The sequence below is a fragment of the Candoia aspera genome, chromosome 7 (assembly GCF_035149785.1).
Source record: "Candoia aspera isolate rCanAsp1 chromosome 7, rCanAsp1.hap2, whole genome shotgun sequence".
In the NCBI taxonomy this organism is placed as follows: Eukaryota; Metazoa; Chordata; class Lepidosauria; order Squamata; family Boidae; genus Candoia; species Candoia aspera.
This window is the reverse complement of record NC_086159.1, coordinates 33,804,462-33,828,998: the sequence shown is the minus strand read 5'-3', so window position 1 is coordinate 33,828,998 and position 24,537 is coordinate 33,804,462. Positions and strand designations below refer to the sequence as shown.

Sequence of the window (24,537 nt, the reverse complement as noted above, 5' to 3'; positions counted from 1 at the left end):
TCTTCAGTTTGGTAGGATTTTCTGTCTACTGTAGCAGTAATAAAACACTAGAGACCATTCCTCATCTCGGCGTGGTTCCTGCCTGTCAGGGCAGAACATACCTAATACTCCTTCCTCCTATTTTCCCCACAACAACAATCCTTTGAGGTGAGTTGGGCTGAGAGAGAGTGACTGGCCCAAAGTCACCCAGCCGGCTTTCATGCCTAAGGCGGGACTAGAACTCACGGTCCCCGGGATTCTAGCCTGGTGCCTTAACCACTAGACCAACACAGATTAGACCCCTACATGGAAAGGGAGATGCCAGATGTTCAAGCTGGCTTTAGAAAAGGCCAGGGAGCAAGAGATGTTATTGCTGATGCATGCTGGATAAGTGAGAAAGCCAAAGAATACCAGAAATAAGTCAATATGTGATTCACCAGTTGTTTGAACCATGTCAAGCTGTGGAATGTGCTTAGAAAAATGGGAATCCCAACACATCTCATTTTCCTCATGAGAAAACTATATAGAAATCTGGAAGTCATATTCTAGATGGAACATGGCAAAACTGAGTGGCAAAGAAGTGAGAGAAGGATGCATATTATCCCCTTATTTATTCAACGTATATCCTTAATATATATTGAGTGAAATTGGAGTGGAAGAAGATGAGTGTGGCTTTAAATCTGGAGGAAGAAATATCATTATGCTGATGGAAGTAATTTGATAGCTAAAAATGCAAATGATCTGGAAGCTGTAGTAAGGCAAGTCACAGATCGCAATGAAAGATGTGACTAAGATTAAATACAAATAAAACCAAACTAATGGAAACAGGTATAGCAAATCAGCCTTAGAATTTACAATGAAGATACTGCAGTGGTAGATAGCTCCTGCTTTTTTGGATCAACCACCAACAGTAAAGGAGCCAGTAGTCAGGAAATACTCCACAGACTAGCACTTGGTAAAGCAGCCATGAAGACTTTGGAAAAGATGTTCACTTGCTTTGTCATGTCTATACCTACAAAGATCAGAATAGTGCAGATCCTGATTGGCCAGCTAAGGTTCTCTCCTTTTCTTATTTAAAGGAAGTCTAATTATTATTGTATTATGTATTAACAATATATACAGTTCTAACATTATAAGTAATATTAGGTCATCTTGTAGTTCTTTGTAGATTTTAGTTGTATATTGATTTTTTCTATAGTTTATGTATTTTATATTATATACATTTTTATATTTTATTTTATTTTATTTTATTTTTTATATTTATATTTATTTTTATATTATAATTTTAAATTTATATCTATATTATTTCTATATTATATTAATATATATTATAATTTATATTTATATTATAATTATTTATATTTTATTTTATATTCTATTATGAACATAATAGTTATGTAATTTTACTCTTCCAATAATTTTTTCATAGTGTTTAGGCATATGTAGTTTCATATGGAAGAGTTGTAAAATTGTATAGTTTTAATGTTACATATGCTGGTTAGTGACCAAAATCAAATCAAATCAAATGAATGAAATAAAATGAATATGTGAGGTTCTCTACCCTTTTGGCACATGTGTAGACTTTCTCTCTGCTCACTGCTATTGAGTTAATTTGTGTGCCTATTTTCAAACTTACCTACCAATAGGGATGATTTGAATTGTCTATACCAAATCTTAACTTGTATTGAATGTACCTCAAGTTTGTTCTATTTTACTACTTCATTTTTTATCTCTACTTTTTTATTGATTTCCATGGTTGGCAGTCATAATTGGAGAAAAATGCCCTTGGTTTATTGTGCTGTATTACAGAGGCAGTGCAGCTCCAATAGTACCACGAAATGTCATCCATTGAGGACCCAGAATAGGTCTTTTGATGTTGCTAGCAGTCTTCTAGATTTTTGCTTCAGCTGTTATGTCAAATTTCCTTGAGGACAGTGCCACACTAATTTCTATACTGTTTGTGCTTTATAATATTTTATTTTTAATTAAATAACTTTATAATGTGTATAATGTAACCTATAACAACTTGCAAAAGCATTTTTTTTAATCACAAAATTATTGTGAACTGCAGATTTGGGGCTTTAACTGTATGTCCTGTTATGACTATAATTATCTTATTAAAAGGAGAGCACATTACTTTTTGTAGTGATGTGGTACCTGTAATTCCAAAGGTTCTTAAATCTTTTAAATCTTCTGTGATGAATGGTAGGTTTTGGAAAGATTCAGCTAGTATGCTTTCATATTTAAGGGAACATCTGGTTTTAAGGCACAAACATAAAGGCAGCTGGTACCAGCAAAAAGTTGTTTTCAAGCATCACTTTACAAAGTCCCTTTCTGGAAGTTCTCCTGGAGACTGACCAATATTTCACCTTGTTCTAAATAAAATCATCTATAACTGAAGGATAATTGAAACATGGATTATGTGCTATGAATTGCAGTCATCTCAAGTATTTGCAACAATATTCGTCATGCTGTTTCGGCACATAAGAACAATCCTATCAGTGAAAAAAAATGCATGTACTGTAAATTATTCCTTGATTATCCATACACACTAGTGTTCATGTTCTTAAACTGAGCACATAGAAACAGGATCTTACACATTATTCCAGACACTAGGTTTTCCATTTATCAGAACTCTAAAGATGTGCTTCCTGATACTATGAATGTGGCACTTTTTAATTGACTCTACATGTTAATCCTATTAATATGTGGGGTAGATCAAAAGTGGTCAGGACTATTCCTTTTCTTTTAGGTAAGGGTAGACAACTTCTGTGTCTTCCAGCCTTCTGGACTTTTGCAGGAGACCATTTGGTGATGTCACCAGAAGGATTTGGCTAGGTATGATTGACCTTTTGGGGATGGTTAAAGATGAAAGAGAGAGAAAGAACGTGGATATTTTGTGTATGAAGTTATACAAAGCAGAGGAACTTTGTATATTTAATCTATGGCAGGACTGGTTTAAGATTGAATTTTATATAGTGCAGATCACCACACTGTAGTTCAGATGCCCTTCTTTACTAATTCAGCATTTCCTACCATAAACTGCTTGGAAATATCTCAAATAAATGAACACATACAAAAATGTAAAAATTATAAAGAAAAAAGTGACAGTCTGAAGCAGTCTGGATACTGTGCATTTAGGAGATCTATGGCAGGCAATTATATTGCATCCTGATCTTGGTTTATGCCATTTCTATAATTTTTCTTTTTCATTCCACATTTCTCATTGCTAGCAGATGGTTTTAAGTCTGAAACATGTAACTTTTGGTTCCCTACTCTTGCTCTGCAGGAGAACTGACAAAAATGGGGCCATTAATCACCCCTTTTTCACTTTATCATTTTGCCTAAAGAAGTCATACATGCACACTGTTCCATGACACAAAATTGGATTAATAAAGAGATTATCTGAATTTTTTTTTTCTAGCCAACATGGCCATAAGAAATCAGTACTTTGATATATGTGGGAATATTTCCTATTTGATTCCTTGACCTGCAGGAGGCAGCATTAGCTTAGCAATTTGCTTGATGATTTATGAAGGATGTGATAGATAACCTAATAGATGAAATATTTAGAGTGGAAAAAACTCATTGTAAGATACATTGCATACTACAACTAAAGAGAAAACAAGAGCCACATGTTGGCTTATCTGATGTGTATTGGTGTGCAAATGGCCTGCTGATGGAATTGCAACAGAAGCCAGATGTTTCTTTCCATTAGGTTCACAGCTGATGGTAGCTCCTTTCTGATCTTGGCCCCTGGGAGAGAGAATATCAAGAAATCTCAGGTCAATAAGCTAGACTGGGAAGCCCCAAAACATCTCCCCCAGAAGAGAGCAGTTTAGTAGTTAAGGCTCCAGGCTAGAAACCAGGAGACTGAGAGTTCTAGTCCCACCTTAGGCATGAAAGCCACTGGTGACTTTGGGCCAGTCACACACTCTCAGCCCAACTTGCCTCACAGGGTTGTTGTTGTGGGGAAAAAAGGAGGGGGAAGGAATATTAGTAATGTTTCCCACCTTGAGTTATTTATAAAAATAATAAAGGTAGGGTCTAAAAAAAATGGAACTAAATGGTCAGTACAACTCCCTGGAGGCAGGTTTGAAGCAGATTTCACATAAATTCATCTACCTGAAGGTTAGGTGCCACATGAGATAAACATGATATATCGTGGAAGCCAAAACGTGTGAAAATAAACAGAATGCTTAGTGCATGGTTTAACACTGAGCAGAAAGTAAGGCAAGGATGTGTGAAGCTCCCTTGGTTGTTTAATGTATTGGTAAATGTACCAACTCCCTTGGTAAATGTACAGTGAATGCTGTTATGATGGTAAAGGTGCCTTGGTTAGGGATGTAAACTAGAAGTACATTTGTGCGCTGTTGATGCTATGTGATTTGGCTAAGAACCCAAATTATCTGCAGCTGTCAGCCTTTCAGGGTAGGCCGGTTCAGGAAACAGACTCCACAAGGACTAATGGAACTCTGCTTTATTGTTGTGGGATATAATAACAGAATAATGAAAGCTTGCCAGAGTTTCCTTTTGTCCCCTCTTATGCCAAACAGAATCTGTCTCACCTCTTGTTCTTTCCTAGGACTAAGTTGACATTTACTTAATAGTTCTTGCATTCCTTCTTCAATGTTATGTTTATATTCCTCTACTGCGATGAATGGTAGATCGATTGTATGATGCAATGAGGAGTATGGATCTAAAAATTAATGCACTGAAGTCAGGACGTAAGAAACCCTTGATTTATCAGAGCTTAGTTTAGAAGACTTTGGAGGCAGTGGGCAAAATACGTCCATACGCTGTATGCTTTTGTGCATGTATTGCCATTTTGTGCATGCATGAAATGTTTAAAACATGCCTGTGTAAAATGCCATTTAGGTTTAACAGACATTCTTTTTTAATGGATATCCTTTCTGCTCATTCATCTGTTAAATGAAAGGTTTACTGTCAAGTTTGTCAGGGAATATTAAATGAACAGTTGCAAGTTATATATAAATAAAACTACAGCAAGTAGATTAATTGGTAGAATGGGAGTAATTTTGAGATGTGCAAATGATGGCAGAAAAGTAATGGGTAGATGTGAGTTGTTCCAAGGAATGAATGAATGTCAGAATGGCTTTGTATAAGAGTGAGCTTCTGCCCATTTAGTTAAATGGAAGTGTGAGTTGGGTGTGCAGGGTGAAACAAAAGTAAGTTGAAAACAGTGGGATTGGATTACTTAAGTGTGTATGAGAATGAAAGTGCCGAATGAATTTGGATGGAATACAAAAGTGATTGATCAGCATTAAAGAAGTACATTGAGATCGTTCAGTTGTATGGGAAGAATAAATGAGGATTGAATCACAAAACAAATCTATGAAGGAAGAATGAATGGATCAAGAGGAAGGAGAAAAAGAAGGAAGTCATGGTTTGATAGGAGATCTTCAAAAAGCGGGAACTGAGAAGTATAAAGAAAAAAGGCAACGTATAAAGTGGTGTATCGGCATAGTGGAAACAAGGATTGCAAGAGTATATAGTATAGAGATGTATAGTGAATGGTGTTGGCATAAACTGTTTTAGTGATATTTCTTGTTTTTGTTGAAATGGAACAGATGTTGGCAAAGGCTAATACTGTATATTTAAGGCTTTGGCTCAACCCAAGCAAGACTGAATGGCTTTGGATCTTTGGACCTTCCAGTGCCAGGAACCTTCCATCTTTGGTTCTGGATGGAGTGGCACTGCCTATGATAGACCTGGTACACAGTCTAGGGGGTCTTCCTGGACTTGTGGCTCCTGCTCGAACAGCAGGTGGCAGATGTGGCTAGGAGGGTGCTTGCATACCTTTAGGTTCTGTGTCAGTTGTGCCTGTTCTTGGACCAGCAGGCTTACAGTCCCTCATGCCCTCATGCCCTCCCATCTGGACTACTGCAATGCACTCTACAAGGGGCTTCCCTTGAAAAGCATTTGGAAGCTTCAAATGGTGCAGAATGCAGTGGCACAGGTAGTTAATGGTGTTGGTTATTCAGCACTTGTAGCACCACTACTTTTTGAGCTGCATTGGCTGCCATAGTGCTTCCAGGTACAATTCAAGGTGCTGGTTTTCAGGCCTGGGGCTTGATTATTTAAGGGACCTTCTCTTCCTGGTTGTTTCTACCCATCCTATCCAGTCCAGCATGCTCCAAATTCCATCAGCTAAGGAATGCAGGCTAGTGGGACCCAGCAGTGGAGCCTTTTCTGCCATAGTGCTCACTCTTTGGAATATTCTACCTCTGGAAATTAGGTTGGCCCTGACCTTGCTGGCCTTTCGTAAGGCCCTAAAGACCTGGCTCTATGCTTTGGACCTGGGCCCTGAGTGTGTGAAGGGACCTGTCTCCTGTCTGTGTGGATGATTGTTGGTTTTCTTCACTGCTGTGTTATATTAATTTTTGTATATGTATTTGCTTTATTTATTTTTATTGTTTGCTGCCTAAAGTAATTGAGATGGGCAGCTATATAAATTGATTAAGTAAATAAATAAATCCATAATTTGCATTTAAAAGCTATATATCAGAGGGTACATATTTTAATTTTTATAATTAGAGATATATAATCTGCAAGGTACTTCTAAATAATAATGCATATTTCTCCCTCCCCCTAGAACTAGAAGTATGGGAAATGGTGTCCTAGCAACTTGCAAAAAAACTGGCCTAATCCCTGGATTGGTTGAATATTTCCCCAAGTATTGGGGAAAGGAATGGTAATTGTGGGCAGAGTAAAGCCATACCAACTTTATGAATTGCTGCCATTACTGTTCTACTGTAATTGCACACCATAGTATTGTTCAAGTAATCCAGCAAGCCAATCTAAATCTGTCTGTGGCAATTCAGATAATGACTCTCCTGAGCAGCTCCCGTTGCTTCTAGTTGCCATCCATCCAAGTTCCAGCCATCATTTTCCTAAATTATTGTAAGCCGCCCAGAGTCCCCCTGTTGGGGAGAGATGGGCAGTGAATAAATTTATAAATAAATAAAATACCGACCATCTAATAAACCATAAGTATGAAATCTATGGCCTTCTATATGTCGCTGAACCATGGTTCCCAGTTGTCTGAGCCAACATAGCCACTTGTGAGAAATATTGTGAATTGTAATTACATTCACAGGTTCCCAACACCTAGATTAAACAAGTGGCAATATCTGATTATAGATTTCAGGCAACAGTTGTAGAGGAAACAATATGAGAATAAGTGCCATCAATCCTGCTATATTTGTGTTAAGACAGAGCCACTTCCAATGGTTATATCTGCGTCAATTACAATCTTCTCATAGGAGCCTTGCATGAACAGATGGGAGATGTAATTGGAAAGCAGCCTCACATTCAATGTTCCCAGCTCTAGAAACGCTTATGCCAGTTTCCCCCAATCCCAGAAATGTTTGGATTACAAATCCCAGAATTTCCTTCAAGCGTAGCCAAAGGCATTGCTTCAAAATAAAATAGTTTACATGGATCTGTATTTACATAATACATAATAAAATGGTTGTACCAATAATCTCTCTGAAATGAAACTTTATTGAAAAGTTTCTAATATTCATTGTTGTAGATAGAATTTTGGAATGATGCTGCTTTCTTGATCCACATGCCAGCAGCATGGTGTGGGTTGCTCTTTACTTACACCATTGGTGAGCAACTACAGAACTCCAGAGACACATGTGAGCCAAAACTTTTTTTTTTTTTTGCTTTCAGACCTCCCTTTGACTAAAATTACCAAAAATGAGGACTCTGTTTTCTGACTATTTTGATACAGGAAACATCCCAAAATATAATATAAGCCTTAAAAGAGACTTAACTAATTTAACTGGTTGTCTGAATTTTTGCAGCCCTCCCATAAAGGTTTCCTCATCATGTCTTCCCTTGGGATATTAAAAAGAAGACTGGTTAATCAGGGGTGTTACAAACCATTCAAGAAATGACTGATGGAAAATAAAAGCCATTTTATTTCCCATCAACTATAAGGAAGAATGTTAAAGAACGTCATAAATTTTCAGCAATATTATGTGTAACCTACAAGGTGTGCCTCCATGACACTCCATCATTATTAGAGATGTATAAGGACAGATAAATTGAATTTATAAATCTTACTTCCTCAAACCAAGTTCTATTTTAAATTAAGGAAAGAAAATCTAATTCTGCAAAGATTTTAAAGGCTTCTTAGCAGAAAGGAAAAGCTTTGATTTTCCTTTCTCCTACCAATTGCCCTTCTAATGCTTCCATTTCAGTGATGAAAAGACAAGTACCTGGAATATCAAGGGTCTAAGGAAGTATATGAGATGAAATAAGAAAGGATTATCAGTAACAAATGATTTTTTAAAATTTTTATTTATTTATTGCAGTGGAAGTTAAGCATGTTTCAGTGATCACAGGACAATTAGCAAATTCCTTCAGACCCCAAGTTCAGCCTTCTGTGTTTGGAAGCCAGATTTAAGATAGTAAGTATGACTTTTGTATCCAAGATAATTGTTATCAGTTCTCTCCTTTATACTTCTAGTTAGAAATAAGTCCAGCTGCCAACTAAGCATGTATAGAATTGCAGTCTAAAACAGTGGCACTAGGAAATCGTCTGACTTTGAAAATTTAGGTTTCAACAATTCTTATTAGACAAAACAGATTCCTAGTTGTTAGGTCAGTGTTTCCCAGACTGTGCCTACTGTTATTTTACTAACCTTACTATTGTAAATGGATCCAATCTGGGCTATGGATGGAATCATGTCACTTACTTTTCAGGTGTCACTGCTTTGTTCAAATCCACCCAATATTCTGTCTCTTAGGCAGCACATCTTAAAGGAGCCCAGTAGAGTAAAATTGATAATTCTGCTGAGAAGAAAGGCAATGGCTGCCAACAACTGAAACTCTTGGCTAGGCGAGTTGGAATAACTAAGAGAAGTACTAAATGTAGGCTGCACAATCCAGATGACAAAAAGATGGCAGCAAAGAGATACTCATTCTACCCTCTAAGGAGTCTCCAGATTTTTGCAGCCTGAATCTGGTAACTGTAACTTACCAAAAATAAAACCTGTAGGGTAGGAGTCTTATACTAGCCAAAGTGCATTATCAGTCACTAGTTAGGCCATACAACTTGCCTTTTTGGTAGAATTAACAAGTTTCCAATCCTCATTATTGGATTAGACATATTGGACATGATGCACTTTTCTAGATCCATGTGTCAGCATCATGGTTGAGTTGCCCTATATCCTGGGTGGGCAACCTACAGATCCAGAGCCACATGCAACTGTTCACAAATTTTTAATAAGATGTTGATTATAAGCTGTTAGGTGAATAACACTTTTGAAGTAGTAAAAAAGGGCAATAGTGATACAAAAAGACACAATCATCTTAGGATACCCCTGTCTAGGAGGATTGAAAGTGTATTAGATAAATTTGGAAGGTTTAAAGGACCATACAGTGATATGTTTCTTAGAGAACAGGATTCTGGCAGATGACAGAATTACAAGAATTTAGGGGACAAACAGGGAGATACAGGGCATGAAAATGTCAGGTGTTAAGAGGATGATTTTGCTTACACTGATCTAACACGACAATAAAAATGTTTGAAACACGGAAAGTTTACATTTTATGGAAGAAGATAAACTTGTCTGACAAATGACGTCTGCCAGTTACTGACTTAGTTAAAATAGAATCATATTATGAGATTTTTGAATAGGAATCAATACCTTACAAGCTTCTGTTCAAAAGCAATATGATGATCAGGAAGTATTAGAAAGAGGCAGCTTTCATTAAGTTGTTCAAATACATATAAATAACTTTTGCCTTTTAAAATTGTTTCTGGCACTAAGTTGATGGAAAAGAGAGGACATGCTTCTTTCAGTTAAAATCTACAGTGCACAGCCTGGATTGAGACCTATCACATGTTCAGAGGCCACCAGATCACACTATTATAGCTAACACTGAATGACACAAGTAATTACTGATTTTAGACTTAAAAGGCTGATTGGATTATATCACACATTTTTTCCTAAAATCTTTCAGTGCAACCAAACAAATACAGAACTTGTTCTTGTAGAATTAAGATCCATAAAGTTTATGCCTTCCAAACCTTTCATGGATTCTTGTTTTGGTCACGCTGAGCCTTATAAAATGTTTGACTCTGGATTTAGTTCAGCGAGGGGACCAGGAAATACCAACTTCACAAAGACAGTAGAAGAGTTTATATAACGTTCTAATAATTTCATATAAATATTGTTAGAAAGAAAAAAATGTAATTTGGTTAAAAAAGTGGAATAGCTGGTTGAGTACTCACATTTCAAATTAGTGTTAATCAGGAAATGTGGTAGCAAGGTAGAGTTAAGTAGTTCATAATTAATTTGTCAGATGGCATGTTTACAAAATAGAGCAAACAAAAAGGTCTTACCTAATTAAGTGAAACTAGGTGAGCAGTACTGATTATAATCCCAGGTCAGATCCAGTTCCACAAGTGCAGAGCCAAGCATTCTTATCCAGTGATATATTTTTTTCTCTTATCTAATAATTTTTCTTTCCATTCAAGACATCTCATATCCATTCTTGAAAGCTCAGATTTCCAGAGTTCATATAATATTATTTATATCACCAAAATGAAACCAAACATGGATAAGAAAAATGTATAATCAGGTTTGATGGAACCCCAAGGTGTCCAAACATTCCTATTACCTTTTCAATTTAAGGGGAAAAAATAATTTAAGGTGGGGGAACTGCCAAGTATTGGGAAAGGAAACAACAGCACCAAAAGGATAAGAGAAAAAGGAAATGGAGTATTGTGAAAAAGGATATATTGATCAAGAGCATACCATGCTGTGTCTGAATTAATATCATACTAAACTGTTAGGAGTGAAGCAGAGAAATAAGGAGTTACCAGACTTAAGAGAACCATAATATCAAGAGACCCAGCTGTCTTCATGGCCTTGAAGAAGATAGGCACAGAAAGGCAGAAGGAAAAAAAAACTCTAGATTTAAATCCTGAAGTGTGGACCAATACACTTGTGTGTAGTGCAGTCAGCAGATCTTCTCTTATCATTAGGTTAATTCTTCTCTTAAGAAAATATGTACTCTTACCAAGACATATCCAAGGGTATACTGTAGAGTAAGCAATTTCACAACAACCTCACACTATGTTTATTTTGTTGTATCCGATTGTTGTTACAGTGTTTTTCTTTGGTTTTAATCCTTGTTTGCTGACTAGTGTCAGTGTATTGTGAGATGGGCAGCTATATAAATTGTATGAATAAGTAAGGTTGAGAATCCAGAGAGGCTAGATTCAATCATAAGGAGCTAAAGTGGGACACAAATCATTACATGTCTGAACATGTTACGCAAACCTAGCCTGCGTTTATACAATAGCAAACATAGGTGTTAGCTACAAACCCCAATGATGCAAAAAGACAAAATGTGATGCTGGCGTAATGCAAATCCTGGCCTTTCATACTCGCATCCCTACATCACACACAAATACAGAAATCACATGCAGTACACCTCCTATCATTTACCCCCTTACTTTCCTCCTGCAGACACCATGACCATTAGCCCTTTCAGGCAGCAGATACAACCACATAATTTTACATGATGTTGTAGATGCCGAGAAGTAAAAAAAAAATGGTTTTCTCCCCTCAAATAAAATGACTGAAATCTTATGAAATCACCGAGAAATCTTGTCAAATCTGGCCATTTTGAGACATTACAGTTTTAAGTTTTTGAAGATGTACATATTTATGTGTTCTGTTTTTTCTGGAGCCATTGGTTAGAATGTTGAGTAATTCATGTCTCTGCTTTGAATGTCAATTAAAGAAGAAATTTAACATGAAAAAGGATCCTAGATTCAGTTTTTATCATCTATTATTAAAAATATTGTAGGGCAACAAGACTGGGAAAGAACTCTGCCTGAGATTGTGAGAAAATGTTAGGTGAGCAGGCAGTACTGAATGAATAAACCAAGCCAGACGTATACCAGGCCTTCTCTCATATATCCCTTTGACAACTCAGCAAGGGTTTGTTTGTATCTGTAGTGATAGCTCTATCAAATTCCCTATGATAAATGCCTCAAGGCATGGATGTTGCTACACAACATGATTTTTTATTCTGGGATAAAATTGGGATAATACTGGTGTGAAAATAGCAGGTGAATAATTTTTGGGGAAGTCATAAGCAAGTAGGACTAATAATACTTTAGATCAATTTATTGCAAATCAGGTTTTTAAACCAACTTCTGGGTAAATTGTAAGAAGAGTGATTGCACAAAATTGCAACATGCCAGTATATTTCAATATTCTTTTGATTTCAGTTTTGTCCAGGTGTATTAGTGGTATCTAAAACTTGTGAATTGCTCTCAGCATTGGAATAACAAAAAATATTTTGTGATGAATTAGTCATATCTAATTCAACAAAATATATTAACAATGATCTACTTTGCTTTAGTAGCAACTCTGTTTTAATTTTATGGGGTCCTCTATCCTGCATCTAATGCAACCTTCCACATCCTGGCATCTTCCAGATGTTTTAGGATTGCATGCTGACTCTGCTGGCTGGGAATTCTAGACACTGCAGTTCCTGCCTACCAGGAGGGCACCAAGTAGGGGAAGTCTGTTTTCACTGATATCTAAGGAAAGGCATATGTATTTTATTGCAGAATGGAATCTATCTAAATCTACAGCAGACCATTCCAGTAATAAACAAGGTAGAATATTTTATTATTTAACATTTCTTTTTAAAGCTCTCTCCTTTATTGTCTCAGTGCCATCTACACCCACATACAGATCACCTGGTTTTGACATCCTGGCACCTCTTCAATTTCTTCTTGTGCTCCAGCTCAGCACTGTTTCAGTGACTCTAAGAAGCTGTTCAACCTGAAGGAGAGCTACTGCCTCTGTGACATCTGTCTTGGGGGAAAAGTACAGTTGGACTGAAGAGCTAAGGTACCACTTCTTAACTTCCTTAAATAGAAAATTAAAGATTAAAAACAGACTATTCTCTCTCTGACCTCTGCTTAGAACTAACTTGCTTGATGGCTTGCGCTGTGGTCTGAATCAGAATGAATGGGCAGGTAAAGGGAAATGATGGAAACCAAAAAGCCCTCTGAAAAACAAGCTCATGTCACTACACAATTGATAATCAAATTGATCAAATGTGAAAAAAACAGCAATCAATGGTTGTTTCAGTGTTTGGGGTGTGGTCTAAAAGGCAGAGATACAGTTTAGAAAAATTACAATAATTAAAGGATTAGAAGTATAGATAAAACTTAAACAGTGAAACCAATATACTGGGAAATGTGGCATTACTGTTTCTTGAATTCTTTCTCTTACTATAATGCTGAATACAATCCTTAGTAATACACTCTGATTTAGATGGCAGGAAATAATATCTTCAGATATGGTGATTTGTGTTGGATTATCTAAACTAATGGTAGACATATTGAAAACTAGATTGGTATATTATGAACATAATGAATAGAGTATATTTGGATCTAGGAAAAATAATCTAAACTTTCTTCTTATCCGTAGAGTAACAGAATAACTTTGTCAATTGTTATGTTTCCATTTCTGTAAGAAATAATATATAGCATAGTTTGGGAACCATGGACCCTATGTTTTGTTTGGTGTAGTAGATTTGTGGGGCAGTGTGTAAAATTTTATTCTGAATTAAATTTCTTGGCATTTGAGATAGAAGATATTTTAAAGAGTACACTAAGTGGAAATATATACTACAGCACATGAATTAGTCTTAAACTAAGTAAACTCGTAACCTCACAGGGTTGTTGTTGTGGGGTAAATAGGAGGAGGAAGGAGTATTTGGTATGTTCGCCACCTTGAGTTATTTATAAAAATGATAAAGGTGGGATATAAAATAAATAAAATAAAATAATAAATAAATTTCTGAAAATCTGCTACCAAGGAAAAGCTGAGCTCAGCTTATGCCCATTATACATTTTTCTCAGAATTCTTCCTTTTTCACAAATCACCAAACCTGCAGGAAAAAGCAACTTAACTCAAAATCTTTCACAATTTACTTTGTGGTTAAAAGATAGTTCATTTAAAACTGAACAAATTCATTTTTTGTTGCTAAAAGAACTATTGCAAACTGTTTTCTCTGGTATTTTGCAGAATCTTTACATAGCCTGTGCTCTGCTTTTAGGAATCAAGAAAAGATAGAGAAAAGAACCTGACACTATTTGGGATATGGAAAGATACAATGATTAAGATTTTGAAACCAAGCAAAGAAATGGCTAAGAGGCTTGTAAAATTACATTGCTAGAATAGTGAGGCTTCAGTCTTTCTGCTCTCATCACCCTCTGGCCTTCCTAATTTTCAGTTCTCATGTTTCACCCAGATTGTTGCCTGTGTTTTTGTTTGTTTGGTTTACAAGTTTCCAACACGAGATTATTGACAATTCCTAATGGTAAAGTTCAGTAAATTGAAAAACATGAATAAACAACCATGATTGTTTCTCCTCAAAGAATGAAACCTACATCTAGCAGGTTAAACATCAACTTTACACAAAGCTAGTATATGGTTCGAATAAACTCAAGAGGTGGAACCTACCACACTTTTCAACCTCTGTGAAATAGGATGTTTTTGTCCAGAATAGTAGAAATCCTACTCTTATTAAAAGAAAACGCACACCTGTTCACAACACCTCATGTATAGGCATTTGATAGCCAGCCCTACCTGCAAAGTACTATTTACATGCCATTATCCATTGTTACGTTATTGACTACTAAGAAAATAGATGATTGCAACAGATTGCTAATCTCAAGAATTTGGGAGATTAAAGGGGACAGGTAGAATCAGTAATAAAGTGCTATTTGTAAATGAGAACCTTGTGTTGCACGGGCAGGATTTCAAATGTATTTATTCCTGATTTTTTTTAATGTACCACGTTTTTAAAAACTCTGTGCCTATCTTTCACCAAATACTTTTGATCCAACAATAGGTATAAATCTTTGGGAAACTTCAGAAGCATTGAGATCCTGCTGTTTTTAACTTTAAAAGATACTGATCTTTTTGCTCAATAACGTGGCAATTATATATGATGGTACATGAGGTAATCTGCAGATGTTTAACTGATTATCATATACTGTATGCAATCAGCTATAGCACCCAAGCAAAAAAATTGCCTTGGTATTATAGTAAATTAGATTTACTTGACATGCAAATGCCAACAGACTGTACTTTCATAGTTCAGTCATAGGGCAAATATTGTGCCTATTTGTACACTGTTCTTAAGCCTTGAATAACTGCTTTGTTTCAGATACAAAGTGTAACTGCTTCCTGCTGTCCAGTTCAGAAGGAAGAGCAGAGTTTAGCAGTATAGTACTATAAGAAGTTTAATTTCTTTGTGGATGATGGATACTGAAAACTTCAACCAAGTTGTTTATATAAACAATACATACTGAATTTTTACCTATAGGGCACTCAGTCTTAAACTTTGTTTAAAAAAAGACGCAAAGCAAAGTTTAGAAGCAGGCAGGCAGACCTCCAGAAGGCAGGCTGTAAAACTCTCATTCTTCTATTAGAACTGTGGGCTATTCTAGCCCCTTTTTGGTTCAAGTTACATTGTGCTAAACTGCTTTTCTTTTTTACCCCCTTCCCAGTTTCAAAATTGTGTTGCTTTCTCCTCTATGCTATATGTCTCCACTGGTTATGACAGGGGAGATGCATCATTTGGAGGAAGTTATTAGTCAGATTTCAGTGTGTTTGAATAGTTGCTTTAATGTTTAACTTGCATATTGTTGAAGATACTGGGAAAAGAGAATTTTTGTCCTGATTAGTGTATTGATAGTGTATGAAATTAGTAATTAATTACTGGAATATTGATTTTTAAATATCATGTGCAGCTTTAAAATAGTTTTCATATTGTATCTTTGGAGTTGCTTAGGTGTCTTTTGCTCATGAATTTTTTAGTATTTTCACTGTTTTTAATTCAGAAAGGGTCCTGGAGCCACTTATATAAAAGAAGTCAACAGATATGTGATGTAGGCTTACCGTCTAAAAGATAAGGTGCAGCAGCACAATGGGATACAGAAGGAATGGGGCTCAGGGGGGATTGAGGGCAACTCCACTACTGAAAGTTAATCTGCTGGAAAGAGTTTGGGCAGAGGAACAGGTTTTTCAGCAGAAGGAGTGATCAGTGTAACTGGTTTTTCAACAGAGATTATACTACAATTTGATATTTCTTTGATTTATTTTACTACTAATATAATTTGCTCTGAAATAGGAAAACATGTAATTCAATGTTTGAAGGTTTTACCCTGTGTTAGGGTAAAGCAGATCAGGTTTAAATATAGCTCAGCAAAATTCCATTTAGAATTTTTTTTAACATGCTTTTATACTTCAGCCAATCTTAGATTTTCCCAAACTTGTGGACACTTCCTTTTTAGATGTGAATGGGGCTTCTCTGACTATTGAAGGAGAGGCACTGATTGGACAGATTTGCTATTATTTATATAATGAGGCATGGATAGACAAGCAAAATGGGGCAAGCAAAATAGTGTCTGCATTGTTACTTCATGCAGTGCATTGTTGTTCTGATTAGCCAAGAAGAGTCTGATGCCCTTTCACTGGCTTGGAAAGTCAGCTGAGAACTCAGAGGTCTGTCCTACAGCAGGGGTGGCAATATTTTGGTAGCTGCAGTTGGAACTTAAAAAACAAAAACAGGCTCCCAAGGCCCACAGTGAAGGAAGGGATAAGTAATAATGTCACAGGAGGGATAAACACTGAGATTTTAAGCCTAGTTTAAAGCAACTACTTCTTTTAGTTTTTAGCTGGAAATCAATGGAAAATTATGGTACTGTTATTCAGTAGTTTCCTGGCAATCTTACACTGCAGAATCTAGGGCTGCCAAAATAGGGAGCATGGATGCACTATGTAGGACCTGGGTTTCCCACTGCTCTCTAAGAAGAGGCTGATTGAAGACACAGAATGCTGGTGCTAAAGGTCCTGATACCACTTTGCAGCAACTGGATTTATTTAGTGCTAGATGAAAAATTGCCTGAAATGCAGCAAATCTCCTTAAAGTTGCTGGAAGAGAAATACATTCATAAATAAAATAGAATAGAATAATAATAATTCGTGTTCACACATTTTTTAGAACCTGCACTTCATCTGCTTCTTTTCCTTTACTCCTCAATTGCTGTAGCCACACAGAACTGAAATTACATATTCTGAAGGTGGGAAGTTTCTGTTGACCCTCCAGCTAGTATTTAGTTAGAGAAATATATATTATCTCCATCGATAAAAACAAGAAACCCAGGTAAGATCTTACCTAGTTTATTAGGTAAGTGCCACAACAAACTGAAGGATGTTTAAAAACTTCACCCATCCAATCAGCAGAAGTAAAAATGAACACACAAAGAAGGGATTGAAGTTTTTCTACTCTGAGTGAGGGATTGGACTTAATGACTTAAGGACCTCTTCACTGCTATGATTTTGTGAAGGCAGCCAAAACTCACACCTGTAGCTGATGTCATGCTTTAGCCCAGATTAACAACCATTGTGGCTGACCCAAATAATGCCCATGAATGGTGACCTCACTAAGCTTAAGTTAAGAGTCTCTTTCCATCTGAGGCTCCAAATTAAGTAATGGTTTTCTATATATTGACCACGTACTTTTCAAGGTTTGTGGCTTTAGCCAGTAAATATAAGATTGAAAATTCTGAATGCTACTTTAAAGCAGAACTGTGCAATTTATTTCTATCCAAGGGCTTTGAATGTCATGCTATCTGGCCACGCTGCAAAAAGTAGGAGCAGCAGGACAAAAAGTGTTTTTCCCCTAAATAATTACTTGAGAGGGGCTATTTGGTAGAAAACTTTGAAAACGGTCTCCAGACTCTACCTAAGACTTCTTGGGTAGGGGTGGGGGGACAGATGGCCTTTGGTTGTGCTCTAAATAGGCTGACCTTATGTACCGTTTTGAATGGGACAGTCTCATTTTTTAAACATTTCCCAACTGTCCCGTCATTTTAATATAAACGTCAATTTTGTCCTGTTCTTTTAAAAACGTTGGAGCCGTTATTGCGAAAAGCGGGAAAAAATTGAAATTGAAATTGAAAAGGAGGCTGACTTACCCATTGGCAGTAGTTCTCAATCCGGCAGGAAACCTAGAGCAGGAACCGCAGGAACAGCTGATTGGTGGTGAGAAAGAAGAAGAGTTGCTGCCGCCAATCAGTGCAGTGGAAGATGGTCAGAAAAGCATGCCCAGCAGAAAAGAAGCTGATTGGCTCTCAGGCCAAAATGGTGGGAACAAAATAAAATAAAAGGGCATGCCAGAGAGGAACAGGTTGTCAGGGACTCCTCCGTTCCTGTCCTCCCGTCCCAGCTCTCCACAGCCCTCAGCCCACCTGCAACCTCTGTGCCCAACGCCACCCCTGCACCAGCCTCTCCATACCCAACCATTGCTGCACCTCCCCCTCCTGCACCTTCCCAGCAAGGACCAGCAAATGGATCTTAAAACTCTTAAAAACTTTTTTTATTGTCTTACCTTTTCATGAATACGGAATATTACATAATATTACATAAGTTTAACCCCGTCCCATTTTGCCATCCCGATGTCCCGTTTTTGTCTCAAGGAAATATGGTCAGCCTAGCTCTAAATGGTGATTCTTTTTATCACCAATCTGTAAATGAATGTACAAGCAATGCCAGTCTGACTTTTATAGGCTGATAATAAAATTGTGTTACTTCTAAGATGTATCTCTAGTTCTCTAGTTGTAACCTCTGAATTTTTATCTCAGTGTTAGCACGCCATTATCATTCTAGTGTTCTTAATTTTTGCTTGTTAACATTATTCATTTCACTCAATTTATCATAACAATATGTTCTTTTCACCATTGATAATTTCTTGTGTAATTTTATTGTACAAAATAACCTTTCTTCCTCATGATTATGATCAGAATGCAACAAAATTATCAGTAGAATTTGTTAACCTTTAACTTTTTTCCCAGTTATTTTAAATTTCTGCCTGTTCATAGCATACAAACTGACTTCACTGGTGTTGGAGCAACACTTACAATACGGAAGGCAGAGAGCTTTTCAAAGGTCTGAAGCCCATCAGCAGTAAGTTGTACCATGGGATTTATGGTTTAGGCAGCTGAGCTAGCATACTTTTATTCTAGGTCTGTGTCTCTGGTTCTGATTATTCTAGTTTGGTTGTTTCTCCAGTCATCAATGTAGCTTTACAATCATTTTCTTTTGTTCCAGCTACCTTATATACTTGTTGTGTTGAGGATAAAGTGAGGGCTGAATTCATATAAGGAGTATGTAAATGTAAGTGTAACTGTAAGTAATTAGGAGATTAGTAGGAGCAGGAGACCTAGGTTCTAGTTCACCCGCAGACACAGAAATTCACTAGGTGACTTTGGGGCAGGCAGTCTCTCTTAGTCCAACCTATCTCACAGGGTTGTTATTCTGGGGAAAAATAGGAAGCAGGGACACTATGTATGCTACCTTGAGTTTCAGTACAAAAGGTAGGATACAAGTCAAATAAATACATACATATGTGCACACATACTTTTTTTCAGTGGAGGGCCCCAGTCTAATTTCTTATTAACTGTTGAAGGACAACTACCAAATAAAACTGAAGAACACTGAACTGAATAAGGTGAAGGGTAACCACATATGCTATATTTTCCTAGGAATTTTCTGTGGAGGGATCTGTTGGCACTTTTCATTAAAATGTGCCTTCCTAAGGTTTGACCGAATTTGTCAGTTCAGGGTATTGAATATGCATCTCCATTATGACGTTGATTTATTAGTTGTTCTTTAGAAGTTTGAAATCAAAGTATAGAGTGGGGGAGACTTGGCTTAGTTTGGCATGTATGAAAAATCTAGTGAATCACAAGTTTACCGTAAGCAATACATGTGAAGCAGCTGTTAAATAGATTCTGATTTATTTTAGTCAGACTGTATTTGAACGTGAGATGTTATTCTTTTTATGAACAGAAAAATAGAAAATATAGAAAGTTATAAAGAAACAAAACTAAAAAAGAAGACTAAAAAAGAAACAAAACCAAATAGAATATATATTCATGGATTGTTGTTTATTCGTTTAGTCACTTCCGACTCTTCGTGACTTCATGGACCAGCCCATGACAGAGCTTCCTATGGGTCTTCCCTAATCTCTTTAGTCTGATCCTAAATTGTGCAATAAGACGTTTGTGATCAGAACTACAGTCAGCTCCAGGTCTTGTTTTTACCGACTGTATAGATATCCGCCACCTTTGGCTGCAAAGGATGTAGTCAATCTGATTTCGGTGTTGTCCATCTGGTGAAGTCCATGTATAAAGCCGTCTCTTAGGTTGTTGGAAGAGAGTGTTTGTTATGCAGAGTGAGTTGTCTTGGCAAGATTCTATCAGCCTATGACCTGCTTCGTTTTGTTCTCCCAGGCCATGCTTACCTGTAATTCCAGGTGTCATTTGACTGCCCACCTTAGCATTCCAGTCTCCCGTGATGAAAATAACGTCTCTTTTAGGCGTGTTGTCCAGCAGGTGCTGCAGTTCCTCATAGAACTGCTCTACTTCAGCTTCTTCAGCATCTGTGGTTGGGGCATATATTTGGATCACTGTGATGTTAGATGGCTTGCCCTGAATTCGAATTGAGATCATTCTATCGTTTTTTGGATTGTATCCAAGCACTGCTTTAGCCACTTTACTATTAATTATGAAGGCTACTCCATTTCTTCTGTGGTCCTCTTGTCCACAGTAGTAGATCCGGTGGTCATTTGATGTGAAGTGGCCCATTCCAGTCCATTTCAGTTCACTGACGCCCAAAATGTCTATCTTGAATCTTGACATCTCACCAACAACCACATCCAATTTGTCCTGGCTCATAGATCTTACATTCCAGGTTCCAATGGTGTGTTGATCCTTAGAACATCGGATTCGCCGTTCACCACCAGCACCGTTGGCTGCTAGCCGTCCTTTCGGCTTTGAGCTAGCTGCGTCATCACGTCTGGGGCTAGTTGAACTCATCCTCTGTTCCTCCCCAGTAGCATTTTGACCATCTTCCGACCTGGGGGTCTCATCTTCCGATGGTATACTGACATATCTCTGGTTGTAGTGATCCATTTAGTTTTCACGGCAAGAATACTGGGGTGGGTTGCCATTACCTTCCCCAGGGATCGCATTTAGTCTGACCTCTCTGTCATGACCTTCCCGTCTTGAGTGGCCCTTCACGGTTTAGCTCATAGCATCATTGAGGTGCTCAAGCTCCAGCACCACGACAAGGTAACGATCCTTTGCTGAAATATTCATGGATACAAATATAAAAGTTTCAGTGAATGTTAACCATATTTAGTTATAATCTACACCAAAAAAACAATTGCTCATAACATCAATTCTGTAGACCACTCAGTAGTTGGGGCCATATAGTTATCCTTTCATTGCTGAAGAGTAAGTCTTTTAGGAATAAATAGGGCATGGACAATCCACTGTTGTTCTCCATATGTAAATTTCCATACAACAAGAATATACTTAAAAAGAATATGTACAACTGAGAATATTAAAACCTGTCTCAAACTTGAGAGACTGCATGTAACAACTTCGTCCCAAAATGGAACAATTATATAACATTGTACAAATATGTATTTAAATAAAGCATTAATCTTATTGTGTCTCCAACAAAATATCAATTTACTCAAGTCTGTTTTATATAAACACAGTGAAGTCCATTCAGTTTGAAACATTCTTGTTCTTAAGACATAATCTAACCACCCAGAGTCCCCCGATGGGAGGAGATGGGTGGGGACAAATTGAATGAATGAATAAATAAATAACATCTACTGAAGTTTTGGGTTTTGATGTTAAACATCACTTCTCACTCTCTAGGCAAAATAGGAGTCTAATTCTTTATTTGTTCAAACATTAAGGTTTTATCATGAAATTGATTTATTACCAATAACATTTTATAAAGAGTAATTGTAGGGGTTTTGTTGTATATCGGATTTAGGAATTGCCTGTAATAGGTTAGATGCTTCCAGGGTTGAAAATGCTGCAGCTCCAAATTGAGGTGTCACTAAATGTTAACGTAACAACTGTAAATACTGCTACTGATCCTACTAGGCAGATGATAGTTACCCTTTAGTGGAAAAAATGTAAAAATTAATCATTTCATCTACTGATTTATTCTAACTATAAATTTCACCTTCCAACCAAATTTTCCAAATAATAGGAAAGAGAAAGAGTTTGGTCTAGGTTATTTCCAAGGTTTCTTCCAGTTCTGTTTCTAATTTACAGCTAACAATCCTTGCAGAAAATCATAGCTGCCTTCTGTTAGTAACTAAGTTGTATCTCCAGTTTCTTTGGTGTTGTTTCACTAAATTGACATGAACCACCATTGAATTGGTGATGTATTGACCCAGACTATTCTTACATTCCATACTCCTTTCTCAAACAAGGAAAGGCTCTTTACCAGTTTTTATGACTGCTTTATTCATTCTACTGCTTATCTTTACCTAGGCTAAACAAAGTTCCTCCTCATGAGCTTGGTGATATTTCATAATAATTAAGGTTTATTCTTTCTTTGCAGGACTGCCAACATTTGTTAGATTAGGGGATAGAAGCTACTAGAATGTATAAGGCCAGGATGTTTATGATCAGCAATTGTACTGGATCTGAGGACACTCTGCAGTGTAGTCTTAGATAAGGAATCTATTTTTAATACTCCCAAGAGCCTCTACCAGTGTCCATTCATGCCCTATTGGAAACTTGTTTCCTGGTACGCACTGTTTGCCTTTGGGTTTTCTACATTGTGCTCTTTCCTAGTGTTCCCTAGTCACATTTTGTCACTTTACTGAAGATTGCCCCTACAATTTTCTCAGTCTATCATGACTATTTTTTTTCTTTTCCTTTGGTTACCAAAATGGGTAAGCCAGCCATGTACATTGGGTTGAAGTGGACCTTCATCCATAACCAAGCAATTAATCAGTTAGTAACTGTTTTACATTTATGACACTTTTTAGACTCGAGCTGAGTCTTGCCAAATAAATTACTCAGCCATAATTATACTGCCCACCTGAGGCTTTTTCACCTCCCAAAGGAATGCTGTAATGGTTTCTTTTGAGCATTGTATATGCTGCCTCAATAACTGGAAAGTAACTGAAAAGCTCAAAGTCCATTGTTTATCAGAGAACACAGGTCTTTATATACATATTCTCTGTCAATATGTAGCGGCCAAGGTATGACTTATCATTACCTTCACATTGATAATGATTATCACCTTCTTAGAACTCTAGAATGGGATGGGGTGCCCTTTTTTGGCCTGCAAGCTGAATTCCCTTGTAATAATCTGGGGTGACATGGCTGTGTGGTATTCACTGTATTCACTCTCCCACTGAAACATTCCTTTTGCTGCTGCTTTTTTCTTCTGTTCATCTTTTGTGTTTCTTCTTAGCAATAATGGCAACTGGCAGTAAAATAATATAAATATCTGAGTGGAGTATTTATTCTGCAGTTGCTAGTGGTGGGGCTTACAACTTGTCTGGCTGGTTTGACTATTGATTACTTGGCTGAGACTTCTGATGTAAAATAATTCAATCTGTTGTTGGTTTCTGCCCCTAGGCAACATTCATTACTTAATTCAGTTAATTAATTCAGTTTAATTAATTCAGTTCTTATAATCTCTATTTTTCATGCTATGTTCAACTGTTGCAATAAACCGTTGACTGGAAAAACCCCTAGCATCTCCAGACCAGGTTTCCCTGTTTCCATCCTGCCTTTTCTTTTCTAAAAGTCATGAGGATAATTTCAAAAACTTCTAGTTCCATTTTAATTAGTCATAGTTTAGTATTAGATGGAAGCTCTGAACAGAAGCTTGTCTTAACCATTGTTTTCTTGAAAGATGCATAAATTAGAATTTGACTTTAATTTAAAACAAACCATAGTAGAGAATAATCATTTTGCTGGTTGTATACTCTGCTCTGCTGCAGAGGAAGTGGGAAGCTAGGCTAGTCTGGGTTACAGTAATCCATGATTAATGTGATGCCTGAACACAGTAACTAAAAAAGGGTTCTTGAGTTAATACAGGAGCAAAATGGCAAGACAGTATTGTCAGGCTTGGTGTGCTTCAGTTAATTATAGTAGCGACACAACATACCATGCCCGAGAGAATTATTGATAAAAAAATGTTAGTTATACTATGAATTATTCATGGTTAATGGTGTGCTTAAAGAAAATGCTGTGCTGTGATCCTGTAAAAACAGGAAGGGGAGTGATACTTCCGAACGCAGATATTCAACTTTGAAGATGGAGGAAGTGATCTTCAGCTTTTGGGATACATACACACAGTAGAATCTTCATAACTGGTTGAATCTCAGAAATCAGAGCAGTGACTAGTTGAGTATAACTCTCAATGGCTACATATGAGATTTAGTATCCCTGTCATGATTAGCAAGAACTATGTTTAACTTAAATAAGTTTCAGAACCCAGGTGAGGGTTTTTTTGGTGCAGAATTCTGACTTTTTATATTACATACTCTAACACTACATCATATATTAGCTTCCAATAACCTTGTGCTATCCAGGTGTTTTGGAGCATCACAGAACCCTTATTTTGGTCCATGCTGACT

General features: G+C 36.9%; 2 protein-coding genes across 3 annotated transcripts in view; both read left to right on the top strand.

Annotated features, from left to right (window-relative positions):
* The window catches only part of CNOT4 (CCR4-NOT transcription complex subunit 4), an 86,915-nt gene extending 75,180 nt beyond the window's left edge, over nt 1–11,735 (top strand). Inside the window, exons 12-13 of the mRNA XM_063308632.1 lie at nt 8,328–8,423; nt 11,496–11,735. Coding sequence (XP_063164702.1) covers nt 8,328–8,419 — 92 coding nt within the window. The 3' untranslated portion in view covers nt 8,420–8,423; nt 11,496–11,735. The remainder of the gene's footprint in view (nt 1–8,327; nt 8,424–11,495) is intronic.
* A 1,080-nt stretch (nt 11,736–12,815) lies between these two features.
* The window catches only part of LOC134501068 (solute carrier family 23 member 1-like), a 47,752-nt gene continuing 36,030 nt past the window's right edge, over nt 12,816–24,537 (top strand). The window contains exon 1 of one of the 2 annotated variants that reach the window (XM_063308640.1): nt 12,816–12,896. The gene's annotated coding sequence lies outside the window, so the exon portion shown is untranslated. Of the gene's footprint in view, nt 12,897–18,928; nt 19,032–24,537 lie in introns of those variants that run through there. The other variant, XM_063308639.1, reaches the window with a different exon arrangement.